The following is a 15156-nucleotide window of genomic DNA, read 5'->3' as shown; positions in this document are numbered from 1 at the left end:
ATGTATGTAAAATTTTGAATTGATCTAATATTTATCATATTGCTTTAAAAAGTGTATATATTAATATTTATTGAATTGTTGAATTTTTTACATGAAAAAATAGTTAAAATTTTTAATTTATGTCAAATTTAACATATATGATTTATACTGAATTGAACATGATTTATGATGGTTGGTTCATTAAAACAATAATTGTTGAAAAATTATAAAAAATATAAATTTATTTTAATTTTACACCAATATAAATAAATTTCAAATTTTTGAATAAAGTGTTCAAGATCTACAATAGAATAAACCATTTTTTCCTCTGTTTATGCCCACTTAGCAAATCTATCTTGTTGAAATTGAAATTAAAAAAAATACGGAAAAAAGTCACCGGCATGACCACGACTGGCAAATCTAGAACAAGTGGACCAAATAAATAACAAAGTAAATATATGTTAAATAAATGACACATTATAGTTTTTTAATTATGTTTGTGAAGAGTGGATAAAATAATACTTATATGTATAATATTAGATAGAGGTTTTAGCAGTTCAACTGTGTGATTAGTGATTGACAAACGGTTATATTATATAAAAAGTAGTTGATTGAGTTCTAATCATAAATTTCATTAAAATATTTTTATTTTAAAATATAATTAATATTATTATAAATATATTTCTATTTTATTATATTTTATATAATCTTCTTACCATTTGAAAATTGAATAAAAAGTAATAAATTGATATAAAAATCGGTGCCATTCTATTAGTAATAAATTGTTAATATATATTTATAGATATGCTCTTTTAATATGAAATTTATCATCAAAATCTAGTATTTATAAAATATATTTTCTAATTATTTTTATTTTATATATTTCTAGAAAAATAGAATTCATAGTATATATTTTAATTTTATATATTAACTATAGTTTCATTTCATAAGATTTTTAATCTATATTTAATTTAATAATAAAATATAATGTAAAATTTCGAAACAAGTTAAATAAATCTTTTGAATATCAAATCGAAGTCCATTAAACAGGTATGATCATATCTCTTACTTAATATTACATAAAAAGATCCTTTTCAATATCTAAGTGAGACAATTTTTTAAACAAAAATGGAGCTGCTCTGAGTGTGCTGCCAACTTGCCATCCATATAAGCGGCTTTCATGAGGCACGTGGCGTAGTTGTTTAGGCATGTGCAAGCAAGCAAAAAGCCTGCTTAAGCCTCGTGCATGGCATTTCACCTCATGAGCAATTCATAAGCCCATATTTAAGTTAAAAAATAGTAACTTACTTTATTATTATGTTGTCATTCATGTTATCAAAGAATGTTGGATTCCAACATCAATCTTTTGAATCACCCTTTTAAAATGATCATAATAATATTTTAAGGAATACTTAGTAATATAAAATACAATACTAAATTGTTAATGAGAAGTTATAGATTTTGAATATTTAAGTTCGAGTTTTATTATGTACGTAAGTTATAAATGGGTTTTATTCGATTCTTTTTTATTCTTCGTCTATTGTACTTTATATTAATTTGATTCTACATTATAATTGTTTAGAAGTATAGATAGTGGCGGAACCAGAAACTTTTTTTGAGACGGAACTAAATTATATATTTTTATAATAGTAAAAATGCGATTTAAGTATAGAACAAAACCTACACATGCATACCCACACGGTAAAATGGAAGATCCATATATCGCAATTACGTATAGTAAGACTCGAACTTAAAAATTCTAAAACTCATGATCTCCACTTTTAGGTTATTTTACCAAAATGACCTAAAAAATAAATAATTACAAAAATAATCCATGTTTAAAAACAATCATCCAAATAACTTGAAATGAACAGTAAAATAGGGTTGGGGGGACTTAATGGCGACACCATCTTGATTTTGGACCCAACCATTGCCTGATGATTATGTTAGGCTTAAAAAAATTAATTTTTGGGCTTGGGGGACTTAATAGCCGGCACCTGGATATTTTTTTTTCATACAACATCACACTGGTATATATTTATACCAATTTTTGAAAAAAAAATTTGGTTGGGGGGATAAGTGGCTGGCACCACTTTATTATATTAATTTTTTTTTCTTTTATGCTTTTTTTTAATTTTAAATTTTATTTTATTTTTCATTCTCTTCTATTTCTCCCTTTGTTTTCTTTCATCCTCCATTTCTTTTAACGTAGTTTTTATATTTTCCATTTGTTAAAACTAGTCCCTATATTTTTATTTTTTTGAACAATTTAATTTTTTCGAGTGAGACGAGCTTATGGACTAGTTTTAATAAATGGAAAATATAGAAAAACTACGTTAAAAGAAATGAAGAAGGGAGGAAAACAAAGGGAGAAGCAGAAGAGAATGGAAAAAAAGAAGAAAGTTAAAACAACATAAAAGAAAAAAAATTTAAATTGCTCAAAATGAAAAATATAGGGACAAATTATAGAATTTAACCTAAATTTTTTGTTTGAAATGATGATTTAACATACCACGTCAGGTTAATGTTACACCGTTAATGGAAATTAACTTAGTGACTAAAATATTATAACATTTTAAACATAAGTGACTAAAATGTAATCTGAAGCAAACAAAAATGACTATTTTAATAATTTACCCTTTCATAATTTTTTTTTTTGATACGGACCCTTTCATAATTTATTATCCACAAACAGCATAATTTATTTACTTATATTTTTTCCCAAATATAATTTTAAAATAAACTAAATTATTAATTTCATACAAGATTATGGGGAAGGTAATGTGTCATTTGTCAAACCATTAATTAAACATTATCACAGTGTGAACATACCAAAACATCAAAATATACCCTTCCGTGTAACATACATATATATAAACACACACTCAAATCCCATATCGATCATAAATCGACAAACCCTCAAATTTTACACACACACACACAAAAAAAAAAAACTATATAGCACAATCCATCAAGCATGTGTGCTTTGTTTCCAGTATGTGAATGGCCCTTAGATGCTCCTATCGGCCACCAACATATCATCAGTGGTGCCCTTGCAGGCTTTGAAAGCTTTGATGATTTCCATCATTTTACATTCCATGATGATATGCCTCGAATCCAGCTCGATCGACCGATGTTGTCTGCCGGAGATACCGGTGATGAAAACCCAACCACCGTTGACAAGAAGCTTAACCACAATGCGAGTGAGCGTGTACGGAGACGAAAGATGAATGACTTGTACTCGTCACTTCGTTCAATGCTCCCACCATCTGAACAAACGGTATGAATTGCCATCATATATATATATATATATATATATTATATTGTCAAGTTTTTTCGGTTTAGATAAATTTTGATTTCGAGTTAATTTGTGGTTTAAATTATTTTAAGTTCAAATCATTTTGAGTTTTGACTATTTTGGGTTCAATTCATTTGGGTTTTTTGGATAATGTATTTAGGGGGTTTGTCGCTTTAGATTTGGACTATTTTTTGTTAGTTTCAAGAAATTTTGAGGGGCTTAGTGAGAATTTCCAAACATTTAAGGGATTTGATTAAAAATTTCAAAAAAAAATTGAGACAACTAATTAAAATTTTCAAAAGAAAATTAGGGTCTAATTGAAACTTTCAAAAGTTTTAAGGGGCTTAATGAGAATTTCCAAACTTTTTAGGAAATTTTGAGAGGATTAATTAGAATTTCCAAAAATTTTGGAAGATCTAATTAAAAATTTTAAAACTTTTAGAAGGCATAATTAAAATTTCTAAAAATCTTAGGGTATCTAATTAAAACTTTTAAAACTTTCAAACGGCTTAATGAAAATTTTCCTAAGTTTTTAGGGATTCAAGACCCTCTAGCTTCTATTATGTTCCGCTACTGCACAGTCTGATCATTTCCAGTTTAAAATATTTTAGATTCAAGTAATTTTGAGTTTAGATTATTACAAATTCAAGGCTTTTTGAGTTAGCTTTAATTTCTGATAAATACTGAATTCGAATTGAATAAATTTAAATTATTAACTTTTTATAACCAAACACAATTAAATCATATTCAATTTAATCGAACTAAAATTTCAAATTTGAATACAAATTTATGCAGAAAAGGTTGAGTATTCCGGCCACAGTTTCAAGAATGTTGAAATACATACCAGAGTTACAATCACAAGTGGAGATACTGCTACAAAAGAAACAACAAATTCTCTCAACCATTTGCAAGCAAGATGATCATGACCTTATTAATCAACATCATCAAAACAAAACAAAATTATTGGACGGGTTTAAAGTGTCGCCATTCACGGTTTCCGGTACTAAGGTTAGCGATACAGAAGCGACGATTCAGATCTCAACGTTCGGGCCGACGTCTCAAGGGATTCCGCCGTTGTCACCTATATTGTATGGATTAGAAGAAGATGGTCTTTTTTTAACGGATGCTTCTTGCTTTGAATCTTTTGGTGGAAGAGTGTTCTATAACTTGAATTTTCAGGTATGCATTTCGAGTTCGTGTTTATATTTGATACATTGAGTCGAACTTCTAAATTTTTCGTTTGATTATTTAAAATATAAAATGAAGAAAATTTTAAAATTTTATATTTACATAAAAATCAGGGGTAAAGCAATAAAATATAAGAGGCTAGAATTGTATTATAAAATTTTGGAGTCAAAATACAATTTTATTCTTACATTTAATTATAACTTTATAATTTTTAAAGGGACTAAACATAGAATTTTCCAATTTTTTAGGTCAATGCCCTACTTGCACCTTTGTGCTGCCATAAGAACATATGAAAAGCCATTTTTTTGTTAAATATCCTAAAATAATACTAAAAAAAAAAATTAGCTTTATTGGTTTTTTCATGATTGTTTGAACCAAATTTGACTGGCTAGTCAAACTGATTGGACTAGGAATTGGTCAAGGTATCGGTTTGGAGAAGGATTGAATCTGTTAATTAGGGAATTGATATAAACCAATTGAATTAGACAAAAAATCAATTGAATCGGTTTTTTTAATATTTTTAATATTTATGAAATTTTAATAATTTATTTAATCGGACTGAATGGATCAACTAAATCGGCGAACCGATGACTTAACTGGTTAGACCACCAATCTGATTTTGAAAACTTTTTTTCTTTTTTTTTTTCATTTTTGACTAGTCTTCTAATTTTAAGTTCTAACTTACATAAATGCGAATAACGCAATTTAAACCCATACCACACTTGAAATAATAAATAACCTAACCATCAAGCCAACACACGGGTTGAATTCAACTTAAATAATTGAAATATTATATCAACTAAACTTTTATTCTTTACAATCATGCCATTAATATATAAATCCATATACTAACAATCTTAAAATTAAATAAAATTAATAAAACTTTTTAACATTTTACATCACCAATACACAAATACATACACTAATAATGCTATTTTCCCTTTTTTTTTCCCCAAAAAATATTGGATTATTTTTCTAAAGTAAAAATCTAAAAAAATTGATGTTATTTTCTTTATTGATAATGCAGGTGGAAACAACGTATAATTTGGAAGCAATGCTTTTGCTTTTGAATGAGAAGCTTTTGTCCTTATATAAGAAAAGGAAAGCTTGATTGCAATTTTTTTTTTGTTATTTTATAATTTCAGAATAGTCCCTAGCTAGATAGTTTCTTCTTCTTCTTCTTTTTTAATATATGAACATGTATAAAAATTTCTAGAAGCATAGTTTATTATTGAATTAAATTCGGGGTAAACTATTAAAATAGTGGCTTTTGTTATTCTCAGGTTACATTTTAGTCACTTACGTTATCGTGTTGTAATATTTTAGTTACTGAGCGTTAATTGTCGTTAACGATGTAATAGTAGTAAGCTGATATGGCACGTTAAATAATCACTTTGAACAAAAAATTTAAGTTGAGCATTACTTAAATATTTCGATGGATTGTATATTGAATTTGACTTACTTATTGTAAATTCGTCAAATTTGCGTTACAAATTTTCGTTCGATTGCAACTAGACAAAATTACTAGTAGTTATGATATAGAGATGAACACAATAGTTTGATTACGCAATTTGGAAACTTCCTATGTTTGTGGGGCTAAACCCCGAGATTAATCCAATATAAACTAATAAGTACAAGTCATTATTTAAGTTCAATTCATTAACCAAGTTGCAACATCACTTCTGTAATCTAGATCACTCTCCCCTAGAAACTTAGTTGTAAACTGATGAACGGCTTAAACACATATGCACTAAAACTTAGTTCCTCTATGAACAAATAAAGTGCTCTTTATTCATATATATTAAGCCCAAAACACCTAATCAAAATACAATCAATGTGAATATTTAATTCTACACAAATGACCGCCAAATAAGTCTTCAATCAAAGAGTATTTCGATAGAGATATTCTCAATATTAAACTCCTTCAAAAATATATTTTATTTATGAGAATTTCAATTATATTGAAATGTTGATTCAATTTTACTTGATTTAATTACGTAACATATTTTCAGTAATGAATTACCAAAATCTTTAAAGATGAGCAATTAAAACCTCAAACAAATTTGAACCAAATAAAGATTGCATAAGATGTGATTGATTTATAAACCCTTCAATTATAAAAACTTTTAATTTAATGCAGGGACGAAGTCGAAAAATATTTACGTGTCAAAAATAAATTGTATATTTTATAATAGTAAAATGTAATTTTATCATTTTAATCTTTATATCTTTATAATTTTTAAGAAATAAATCAAATTTTTATAATTTTAAAAGTTATTTTATTAATTTAAATTTTTATAAATTTTAAAGAAAACTGGATAAATTTTTTTCCTATTTTAAGAAAGTCGAGCACCTGCCACCTCCTGATTAGGTGCTGATTTAATGTGAAGTTCTGATTTTCCATTGAAGTTGACACCCACTGCCATCATTTTATTCAATTTCCTCGCCCTTGACGGGCTTCAATATTTTTCTCATTTTGTCATCAATTCCGGCGGTGCTGGAATATAAGCCCAAAAGCAGCCGACACTAACACTGCTTCTGCGGAGTGATTTCACTTTTAACTCAACCCTCTAAATTATTGAAAATTTTCATTAATTTTAAAATTTTTAATTAGATATATTTTTGAAAATTCTCAAAACCCCCCAAAAAAAATTTTAAAAATTAATTAGACCTCAAAATCTATAAAATTTTAAATCAAGTCCAAAATATAATGTCAAGTTTCACCACTTTTTATGAAATTAAAAAAAAAACAATATTAGGAGAGTTTTACCCTATTTTAAGAGTTCAAACCCGAATTTTTTTTCGGTACAATAAAAAAAGACTAAAGGAAAATCTAAAATCTAAACTTTGAGAAAACTTGAGGAACTTTCAATTCTACATTTAATCATAAGTACCAAATTATATATTAACCCTTTTTTTTTCTTTTCCACGATTTAAGCAAATGATGTAGCTGATACATTGTTCTCTCTAAGACCTAATTATTCTCTCTTTTAAGAACAAAAAAATATTGCATAGATGGAGAATATTCTTTTGCAGATTATATTGTTTATTAATACTTTTTCACTTACCATCTCTTCTTTTGCAGATTATATTGTTTATTAATACTTTTTCACTTACCATCTCTGCTTTAAAGGATTAACTTAGTCACTCTTTTTTTTTTATGATTAACTTAGTCACTCTCTTTTTTTTATGAATATATATATATATATATATAATAACCTGTCTGATATTAACAGCTTTAGGATTTCTATAACTAGGCAAGCATTTCTCAAGACACTACTTTTTAGCTGCCAAAGAAAAAAGGAATGTCAACCTAACAGAGATTTGGTTGTCTACTGACTGTAATTACAAGCAAAACTCCATGAAATATCAACAATGGCTGCAATGCCATTAATGTGTTCATAGAAGATAAAAGATTAAGAAAACTTGTCCTAAAAAGTCTTGTTAATAGGGATTTTGCATTATTGATTTATTTGATTGCATTAGTATTACACGTGATAGAATTGTTATATATGAATAACAATGGTTTAGGATATTGTTGTTTAAGCTGATTTCAGGTGGATCTATTCATGAGTTGGGATACTCGTCCAGGTCTGAACGTCCGTTCAAAATTTAGGAAAGTTTGAGAAAAAATATTAGACTCGAAAAATGGGTTTAGGCAAAAAATGGGCCTATTTAAAATATGGTTTGGGCTTGGCTTGAACATTCAAGACCTAATTTCAGCCCAGCCCAACTCATTTTTAAGTTTATAATATTTTATATTATTTTTTTTATATATATTATGTAATTTAGGACACGTTTAAAAAATAAACATATATTAAATATATAATACTACTCTTATATAAACATTAAAACAATGTTAGGATGACTATATAAAAAGTTTTAATAAATAAAAAAGTATAAAATTATTAAATATTAAAATAAAATAATTTTTTAAGAAAAAATAAAAAAAATATGGGCAAGCCTAAAATGGGCTTGGGTTAGTCTTTTGCAAATATGGACGAGTTTGGGCAAAATTTTATGCCCATATTTTGGGTTGGATCAAGCTTAGGCAAACATAAAGTATTTTAATATCATGTTTAGAATTAACCCGACCCGCCCATGAGCACCTCTAATCTCAAGCAAAAGCTTTGATTCTCTAAAATGGAAAATTTGCAACTTGGACACTTTAAAATGATAAAAGTATAAGTTAATATATGGTAAATTTTTATTTTGATTCTTAAAATTGATAAAATTTAATTTTTTTCCTTTCAAAAACAATAAAATTATAAGTTAATGCAATAGTGAAATTGTATTTTAACTCTCGAGAAATATAAAACTTATCTTTGATCCTAAAGAAAAGGATAAATTTCAGAACAATAAATGAATTTTGGTCTAATTTGCAATTTTATGTTGAAAAAGATAAAACTAGATATTTTTTATTGGTCATCTATTAAAGAGAAGGAAGGGATTCATAGCGAAGCTAGAAATTTTTTGGGAGGGAGGTTGGAAATAAATTGTATATTTTTACGATAGTAAAAATACAATTTTATCATTTTAATAGCCTATATCTTTATAACTTTTTAAGGATTAAATCAAATTTTTACCATTTTTGGGAGCTAAAATATAATTTTACCATTACTAATCTAAAATTTTATAAATTATAAAATAGCTTAAATAATTTTTTTTTTCATTTTAGGAGACCGAGACCTTGCCAGCACTCCTAACTTCACTACTGAAGGGGCACTCCTAACTTCACTACTGAAGGGATTATTAGGATTTTTTTATGTGAACTAAAATTTGAATTGAATTACACCAGTAAAGGACTTAGTTGGCTATATATAATATATATTCAATTCAATAAACATCATTTTGATTTAAATTTCATGGTGTAAGAATTTTTTAAAATTATTTTAATTACTAGTTTATAATACATTACAATAATAGATTCAAAATATATTTATTTGAATTTCAGATATATTATTTCTAATTTGAAGGGGAAATTAACCCAACAACTTAGGTCTAACTTTTAAATTTCATAAAATAATAATATTATGTAAATACTTGTAGAAATAAAATTAATAGAGATTATATAAATTAATTATTTAATTATTGGAATTTGAATACACCTCTAGAAAATATATTTTTGAGTTATATAAAAGTAACATATGAATTAAGGGGGTTCATATCTAGCAATTGGGTGTGTTTGAATACAGACAATTCGATAAGGATTGACGAGGGTTTTGCAACTGATGGAGGTTATGTGAGAAATCATAATGGTGAGTGGATCATTGAGTTCTCCAGATATTTGAGGAATTGTACAGTGTTAGAGGCAGAGCTTTGGTGATATTGAATGGATTGAAATTTATTTTGGATAGATGTTTCGAGAATATTCTAATTCAAACCTATTGTATTGAAGCCATTAATGCCATCATGGAGGATTCTTCGAGTAATTCAAATTATGCCTTAGTTAGGAGTATTCATCATACTTTGAAAAGGTTTAAGCAAAGGAAAATTCAGCATGTTCCTAGAGAAGAGAACTTAATTGTTGATAGTCTTGCCAAAACTATTCAAACCAGTAGAATAAGCTTAAAACTGTTTGAAGATCCTCCATTGAGAGTCTAGTTTATTTACATTGTATTTTATTTCTTTCACAAAAAAAAAAGAGTAACATATGAATAAAAATAGTGCAAACATAATTAAAATTACAAATCAATACATCAATAATCACAATTAGAATCAACATTACAATGTTAAACCGGACTAATAAATAAAATATATTCATACTTAAATTAGAATAAATTTAAATAGGATTTACAAGTGATTTGTAATAGCTGAGACTCAAATCTATTCGAAACCTCGTATGGTCATTAAATTAAGACTTCATTAGTAAATATTTTTAATTAAAAAATTCAAATAAAAACTATGGGATAATTATTATTTATATTATGTATTCAAATAAACAATTTAATTAATTATTATTTTTAAAAGTAAATACAATTTAAAACATTCAAGTAGCCATAGCTGTACCAAAATTTATAATTTTCTTTAACCCAATAGGACTTAGAAAAATATGATTTTAGGTTAAGGTTAATTGAATTGAGACATTAACAAAGTAGGGATTTGATAGTGACCCTATAGCCCTAGCATCCCCTTTTGTTCTTAAATCCCATAATTACCCTTCAGCTCCTCTCAATTTCCTGTTTAATCCCATAGAAAATATTATCAAGCAGACGATACGTCAATGCTGAATATATATATATATATATTGTATGATCATTGATTAATTTGTTTGGCTTCTGAGAAAAAAAGGGGTTTTTTGCATTATTATAATTATTCATTGATGATCATCAAATTCTTCACCGTAACTTCAGTCATCGTCTTGGTTCTTTTAACGTTATCCTTACTGGTGTTGCCGCTGTTGCTGCCGCCGTTGCCGCCGCCGCCGTGGATGCTGCTGCTGGTTCCGGTGTTGATCATGGCGCTGCTGTTATCATTGGCGTTTTCGCCGTCGTTGGAACCCAACATTGATTTCACTTTCGTTTGATGTATGTATACAGCATTTCTTTTTTGTTTCTTTTTTGTTTCCATATTGAACGCCATTGATGACTAAGAAGCTCTATAAACTCCATTATTTTGTTTGTTTATTTTAACCAATATCCCTAACAAATTCTCCATTCAACATTCATGATACTTGAAAAAGAATTTCATGATCAAGGTTCATGTCATGGTTTTTTTAAGGTTAAACTCTATCACAAGTCCCTGTACTCTTCACAAATTTAAAATTAGTTCATTTACTTTTATTTTCAGTAATTTAGTACTTCTACTTTTCAAAGTTTAGATTCGATCAAACGCAACAAATAAATAGAACTAAACGATTCGATCAAACTGGTTTATTGTTTTTAACTAAACAAGCAGCTGTTGATGACTCAATAAGAATGAATTCCAAATCGAATTCACTAATCCGAACTATTTTTCACTTTTATAGTAGTTCGTAATAATATCAAATATTATTCCTATTTTGACATTTCTAATTTCCGGAGTTTTAGTCCTGATTAGAAAAGGTTCTAACAAACTTTCTAGTTATGAATTTGTATTTTTATTTTGCAGATACTCTACATTTACGATGTTATATTATATAATTAACAAAATCAAATTAAATTAAAGTGCATCAATTAATTTTTAAACAGAAATATAGTAAAGGGGTTAAAACAACAATTTGACCCTTATAAATTTCCAGTCGTTTTTTAAAAACTAACGTTATAGCTGGTTTGGGATTGAAATTTTGAGGGGTTTTTAAAAAATATTTTATTTTTTTTGGGAAAAGAAATTATTCAAAGTTTGTAGTATTAATAGCTTACAAATTCTTTAATGGCCCTCATTAATAATTTTACTTTCTTAATTTCGGTTAGCGTTCTTTCTTTATTTTCTTTTAATCCCTGACATTGATAGAAATTTAAGATAATTCATAGTAGAAAAAAGTAACTGAACTAATTAAATCATACCAATAAATGAGGAAACTAAGAGTTTATATTTTGGTTAAAATATGCCACAGGTACTCTTAGTAATTTTTGGAATTTAGTCTATACACTTTAATTTCTAGAAATTTAGTCCTCCACTTTTCAGATTTTAAAATTCAAATTCAACTATTAATGCCGAAAATTATTTTTTAAATTCAAGTTCATTACAACACCATTTCTTTTAGTTACATTGCTATTAAGTGAGTTTTATTATTATTTCAAACTTAAATTTTGAAATCTAAAAATTAAGAAATTAAATCTTAGAAATAAAAATATAGAGACTAAATTTTGAATTTTTGAAAATTACAAACACCTATAACATTATTTAACCTTATAATTTTTAAAGAGTAGAGAAAAGTAGTTGTGTTGAAGCAAAGAATAAATGAAAAACCAGTAGTATAGTGGAGGCTTTAGTAGGCGAAGTTATTGTATCTGTGCATGATGTATGGTTTTTATTTGGTTTAATGGTAAATTTAATCACCAACGTTTGTATATTTTGTCAAAATGATCCTAATTGTATTTTTTAGTTTTTTTTAGTTATCAACCTTTAATTTTTTTCAAACTGTTTTTTCTAATAGATTTAATGAATAAATTTAAGGTTTCAATTTTTGTTTATTTACTGTGAGGTTTTTCTCTGGGTTAAATTTTTTTACATAACAACGTTAATTTTCTTTAAATTAAGAGTTATTTTTAATTTAATGTATTATTTATTTATTTTATTATTTTAACATGTAATTATCTTATAGGGTTATTTAAGTAATAAATTACATCTCATTAAAATATTCCACATGAAATTTCACATTATCCCGTCAACTTTTTTAATGGTACTTTCATTAAATTTATTGGAAAAACAGTTTGAAAAAAGTTGATGGCCAAAGAAAGACTCAAAAATACAACTAGGACCATTTTGACAAAATATACAAACGTTAGTAGTCAAATTTATTATTAAACCATTTTTATTTTGATATATCGATATTAATATGTTTCTATGTATAATTTTAGATATTTTAAAAATATTTTTATATATTTATATATTAATTTTTAATAATATTAATATACATATAACTATAATTTTGATTATTTATATTATTATTTAAACTTTTGACTGAATTATTGAGTTGATATCACTAATTAATCGAGACCAACTCGATAATATAGATAATGTATGGAAAGGCAAAGATCTCATTAAAAGAATAACATATCTATTGATATTATCTGTATCAAAATAATAAAAAGTATTAATATTATTTATTGTATACTATTTTTAAATGGATATTTATATTTTAAATTTATGGAATTTTTAGTATATAAGTACTGTAGTGGTGAATCTAGGGAGTTGGTAGGGACTTGGTCCTTAAAATAGAAAATTTTTCATTTAGGTCTCTTTATAGTTTATACAATTTTAAATTAATAATGATAAAATTACAGTTTGGCCATCTTAAAATGATAAAATTTAATCTAATCCGTTAAAATTATAAAAATATAAAACTATTAAAATGATAAAATTATATTTTTAATATAGTAAAGATATAAAATTTTATTCTTACTCAAAAAATTTTCTAATTTTGCTCTTGAGTGTAGTTATCTAAAAGGGTAATCTACAAAAATAGTCAATTTTGTTTGACTCAGGTTACATTTTAGTCACTTATGTTTGAAATGTTACGTTTTAGTCACTTATGTTATTATTTTGTTACGAAGTGATCACTCTACCGTTAAGTTCCGTTATTTCTCTAACGGTAATCCTACGTGACAGTCCAACTAGATTTTAAATGCCAACTTAGATTTCTAAATGAGACGAAAATAGATTTTTAATTAAAAATTTTAATTAATTAAAATTTTTAAACCTAAACCTTAACTAAAAAAGCTGTTCATATCCTCTTTTTAATTTTTCTTCCATCTCTTCTTTTTTTCAATGGATTTTTTTTTCTCATTTAACTGGAAAAACTATTATTAAGATCAAAATTTTAGTTAAGGTTTAGGTTTAAAAATTTTAATTAATTAAATTTTTTAATTAAAAATCTATTTTCGTCTCATTTAGAAATCTAAGTTGGTACTTAAAATTTAGTTGGACTGCCACGTAGGATTACTGTTAGAGAGATAACTAACTTAATAAAGAGAATGATCACTTCAGAACAAAATAATAACATAAGTGACTAAAAAGTAACATTTCAAGCATAAGTGACTAAAATGTAACCTGATACAAACAAAAGTGATTATTTTTATAAATTACCTTATCTAAAAATATAAATTATATATATTTCAATGCAATTAATGAAAATTTTAAAATGGCCTAGAGCACCACTTGTAATGCAGGGGGGGGGGGGCCGGTTTAGCTGTAGGTCCTCGAGCAGTGTGGCGTACCGCAAAGGAGACTTGATGCATGAATCTTCTGAATTTGAGACTAGGTCAAACCCTCGTATCCTTTCCCTTTGTTTTGTTTTATATGAGTAAAAATCTTTTTAGGGTAATTTAATTAATGTTAATTTTAAAGTCAGCAAATAAAAACGATTAATTGCAATGTTGATGTTTAATTTTATATGAATTTGATTAGTATAATAATAAATTTTGTTATCATAATTTACATATTTATCAATTCAATCATGATTTAACAAATTTAACTCGCAATACTTTGTAAATATTGAGATTACATTTGTTAGAATTTTTAGAACCAATATCAATTTAATAAAATATGTAAACATCAAGGGTTAAACTTTATATTATAGCAATAAAATTATGCATGTTGACAAAAGATATTAATGTCATGATTAATTGTTCTTAATTGCTTACTTTTAAAATTGATATAGATTAAATTGCTCCAACTATTTTAGATAAACTAATTTGCTCAATTTAGAAATTGAAGGGCTAAGAAAGTCATTTTAACTTTTATATACATGGGAGCAAAATTATCGATATATATCGATTTTTTTTTTGTAAAATGAGATTGAGGCCAAACTTTTTTATTATTTTAAAAAATAGGCCGTTATGGTTGATAAGACAAAAACGTATCCAAAACACTTTATATAAAATGCACTTTTTTTTTCGTAATGTATTACTTTTCTTGATTGGATGGTTATATGTTAATGTTTTTATCTATGTAGCTTAAGTTTGAATCCTCTCCGATGTTATATAATTTTTTTTTTAATTCATGTTGTTTCAAATAAATTTGGGCCGCACGGATGAAAACACCAACAT

At 26.2% G+C, this 15156-nt stretch overlaps 1 protein-coding gene across 1 annotated transcript; it reads left to right on the top strand.

The window, feature by feature from the left end:
* Positions 1-2856: 2856 nt before the first annotated feature.
* Positions 2857-5895, top strand: LOC108473037 (transcription factor ORG2-like). Its single transcript, XM_017774601.2, has 3 exons — positions 2857-3259; positions 4073-4456; positions 5493-5895. The coding sequence occupies exons 1-3, from the start codon at positions 2957-2959 to the stop codon at positions 5574-5576; spliced, it is 771 nt and encodes a 256-aa protein (XP_017630090.1). The 5' UTR covers positions 2857-2956; the 3' UTR covers positions 5577-5895.
* Positions 5896-15156: the final 9261 nt, after the last annotated feature.

This window comes from Gossypium arboreum, chromosome 11 (genome assembly GCF_025698485.1).
Source record: "Gossypium arboreum isolate Shixiya-1 chromosome 11, ASM2569848v2, whole genome shotgun sequence".
Lineage (NCBI taxonomy): Eukaryota > Viridiplantae > Streptophyta > Magnoliopsida > Malvales > Malvaceae > Gossypium > Gossypium arboreum.
Note: the sequence above shows the minus strand (reverse complement) of the source record. Positions and strands in the feature narration are given on the sequence as shown.

Bases quoted from the DNA above. Each gene is read 5' to 3' on its own strand.
- LOC108473037 (XM_017774601.2), top strand. From the start codon at position 2,957: ATGTGTGCTTTGTTTCCAGTATGTGAATGGCCCTTAGATGCTCCTATC. The intron at 3,260-4,072 runs GTATGAATTGCC...AAATTTATGCAG, and splicing joins TCCCACCATCTGAACAAACG to AAAAGGTTGAGTATTCCGGC. The intron at 4,457-5,492 runs GTATGCATTTCG...TTGATAATGCAG, and splicing joins TCTATAACTTGAATTTTCAG to GTGGAAACAACGTATAATTT.